The 3,243-nt window shown below is 48.4% G+C and overlaps 1 protein-coding gene across 1 annotated transcript; it reads right to left on the bottom strand.

Moving 5' to 3' along the window:
* Positions 1–2,042: 2,042 nt before the first annotated feature.
* On the bottom strand, positions 2,043–2,993 carry LOC311203138 (olfactory receptor 14A16-like; the record flags this gene model as incomplete). Its single annotated transcript, XM_084277772.1, has 1 exon — positions 2,043–2,993. One exon carries the CDS (start codon positions 2,991–2,993, stop codon positions 2,043–2,045), a length of 951 nt encoding a protein of 316 aa, XP_084133898.1.
* Positions 2,994–3,243: the final 250 nt, after the last annotated feature.

Here is a 3,243-nt window from a genome sequence, read left to right as displayed (position 1 = left end):
GGGAAGGGGAGTCTGAGCAGTGTATAGGGGTAGCTCCAGAGAGATTGAAATTTCCTTTTCAAATGAATGGCAATTAAAACTAGAGGTGCAGATGGGTTATGAGCATGGAGAAATGCCATTCTGAGGGTAGTGCTGTGGTGTTTGGAGTTACTTGGAGGAAGTGTGGATGAGCTGGTGGCTTGGTTTATCTGGGAACAGCTGGTGAGGAGGGGGAGACAGCAGTACAGGCAGGGACATGGTGGGGTGAGAACAAGGTGGGGAAAGGGGTTGGGTGCCTGCATCCTGCAGGGAAACTGGCACAGGTGTTGGGCAGTGTGAGATGGGCTGTGGTGCAGATGGCCAAGAGTGCTGGCCAGGCTGAAAGGGCCTGATAGAAATGCAGACTTTCCCCCCTTGGCTGTGGCTGATTTCCCTCCCACAGAGGCCTCAGAGGAGACACGTTGTCCTCACAGCCATGGAGCATTGTTGCCTCCTTGAACTCAACCTAGGGAGGCATCCATGTGTCATACCCCTGTCCTTCCCTTGGCAACACACTCCCCATATCCAATGTAAGAGTCTTGAGACACAGGTTAGGGTCAGGATCTCCCTGCCCAGGGGCTGTGGGTCAGCACTTGGCATTTCTGATTCATCAGACCAAGCCAGGGTGTCCTCAGCATCAGAGCTGCCTGCGCTGTGCCTGGGTTTGTCCTCATGGCCTCCAGTTGTGAGGTGTAAGATGTTCATGGGGCGGCTTTGTCAGTAATGGCTCACAGCAGGGCCCATGACTGTTTCAAGGTACTTTGGGCATTAGGTCTGACTGACATTTTGAGAGTGTCTTCAGTGTCCTCTTAGTATCTGAGGTCTGTGGACTCAGAAGCAAATATACCATGGGTCTCATAAAAATACAGAAAGCCTTAAAAAGCATATCTCTTCAAGTCCTTTTCATTAAAAAAATCCAGACTTCTACAAATAACTGGATTTCAGTTAGGTATTTAATGATGAACAGTTCAAAGGAATATTACAATGGAGGATATTTTTCCTTCACGGGTATTTTTTGTCATGGCTCAGTTGATAGAGGAAGTGACAGCAGAATTCTGTGATGGATTTGGGTCTGCTAAGGAGATCTGGACAGGCAGGAAAAGCAGTCTCTTGAGATCCAACTCTGCATGGAGACCCTTGCTCTTCCCCAAGCCCAGCAGTTCCCTCACTGGCCACCTGGGACTCCCAACACTTTTCCTGGCATCATCTGTGCTCACAGGCACAGACAGATTTCTCTGACAACAAACAGCAGTTCAACATGATCCAGTTTAATACCCATGAAATCTCTCTCCTCAGCTGCTGCTACGGCCAAGCAGCGTGTGCAGGGGGTCAGCTTTCACAGGAGATTCTCTCCCAGAACAGTTTCAATCAGATACACAGAAAGGTCACTTATCAACACACTGACCTGCTGACAGAACAGTTCATTAGACTTCTGAAAGATGGGATGTTTTCCAACTCTCTGAAGCTCAAAGCAGAAACTGGAGTGTTGATCAACATCTACAGGGACCAAAGAGCATGCTGAGGTGGAAACCTGTGATCAAAGTGAATTACATGTGTCAATCTATTCTGCTGAAAAGATGTCCTAAGGCATGGCTGTATCATCAGGATAGGTGGAAACACCTGGATGATGGGGAGATGAAAGAGACAGACTAACAGTAACACAGGTAGAGGGAAAGGTGAGTATTTCTTCTGTTGCCATGGATAAACTTCCTGGAAATTCCTGTCTGTCATGGTGGGAAAGCACTGCCATTTCAGACAAGTACTGGAGAGATTCAGCTGATGAAAATCTGATTGTAATTTTTTAATAAATGTAAGAAAAAAGCAAAAGTAAGGAAGGCAGACCTGAAACAAAGAGAGCACAGCTCATCATTACACAGTCTCTGGGTAACACAAGACCTGTAGATACTGAATTAGGAATGGGATGAACGTGGAGCATGTTATTAGAGCTTGGAAAAACTAGAAGGAAAAATACCCCAAACAAAAAACTAAAACCCCTACTAAATAGCAAGTGGTCATAATATCAGTTACACGATTTTTGATATGACATTGCTGCTTAAAAATCCAGTCATCAGTTTCCACACAGCATCCTTGAGATCCTGGTTCCTCATGCTGTAGATGAGGGGGTTCACTGCTGATGGAAACACCGAGTAAAGAAATGCCACAACAAGGTCCATAAATAGGGAGGAAATTGAGGAGGGATTAAGGTTGGCAAATATGGCAGTGCTGAGAAACAGAGAGACCACAGCCAGGTGAGGGAGGCAGGTGGAAAAGGCTTTGTGCCGTCCCTGCTGCGAGGGGATCCTCAGCACAGCCCTGAAGATCTGCACATAGGACACCACAATGAACACAAAACAACCAGAAGCTAAACAGGCACCGACCACAATGAGTCCAGTTTCCCTGAGGTAGGCATCTGAGCAGGAGAGTTTGAGGATCTGGGGGATTTCACAGAAGAACTGGTCAACAGCATTGCCATGGCACAGGGGGACTGAAAATGTATTGGCTGTGTGCAGCAAAGAATAGAGAAACCCACTGGCCCAGGCAGCTGCTGCCTTGTGGACACAAGCTCTGCTGCCCAGGAGGGTCCCGTAGTGCAGGGGGTGGCAGATGGCAACGTAGCGGTCATAGGCCATGACAGTGAGAAGACAGAATTCTGTGGACATCAAAATTACAAAGAAGAAGAGTTGAGCCACACATCCTGTGTAGGAAATGACCCTGGTGTCCCACAAGGAATTGGCCATGGATTTGGGAACAGTGGTGGAGATGCAGCCAAGGTCAGTAAGAGAGAGGTTGAGGAGGAAGAAGTACATGGGGGTGTGGAGGTGGTGGTCACAGGCTATGGTGATGATGATGAGGCCATTGCCCAGGAGAGCAGCCAGGTAGATGCCCAGGAAGAGGCAGAAGTGCAGGAGCTGCAGCTCCCGTGTGTCTGCAAAGGGCAGGAGGAGGAACTGGCTGATGGAGCTGCTGTTGGACATCTGCTGCTGTCAGGTATGGAGACCTGTGAAAGGAGGAAAAGACACAGTGAGAAGTGATGGAACTCTTCTTTTAGGAAAACATCTTCTAATTCTTAGGGAATGCCCTCAGGTTGACTCCCTGGATTCAGGAAGACTTTTGTCAGGTCCCTTTTGGGAGGTCTGCTTTGTGCTGGCTTGAGCGTGCCACTGCTGGGAGGAGGGTCAGCTGTGGCTCTCAAGAACTCAGTCCTGCCTTGCAGCAGTCAGTAAA

Source organism: Gallinula chloropus (assembly GCF_964237585.1).
Source record: "Gallinula chloropus genome assembly, chromosome: 35".
Lineage (NCBI taxonomy): Eukaryota > Metazoa > Chordata > Aves > Gruiformes > Rallidae > Gallinula > Gallinula chloropus.
Note: the sequence above shows the minus strand (reverse complement) of the source record. Positions and strands in the feature narration are given on the sequence as shown.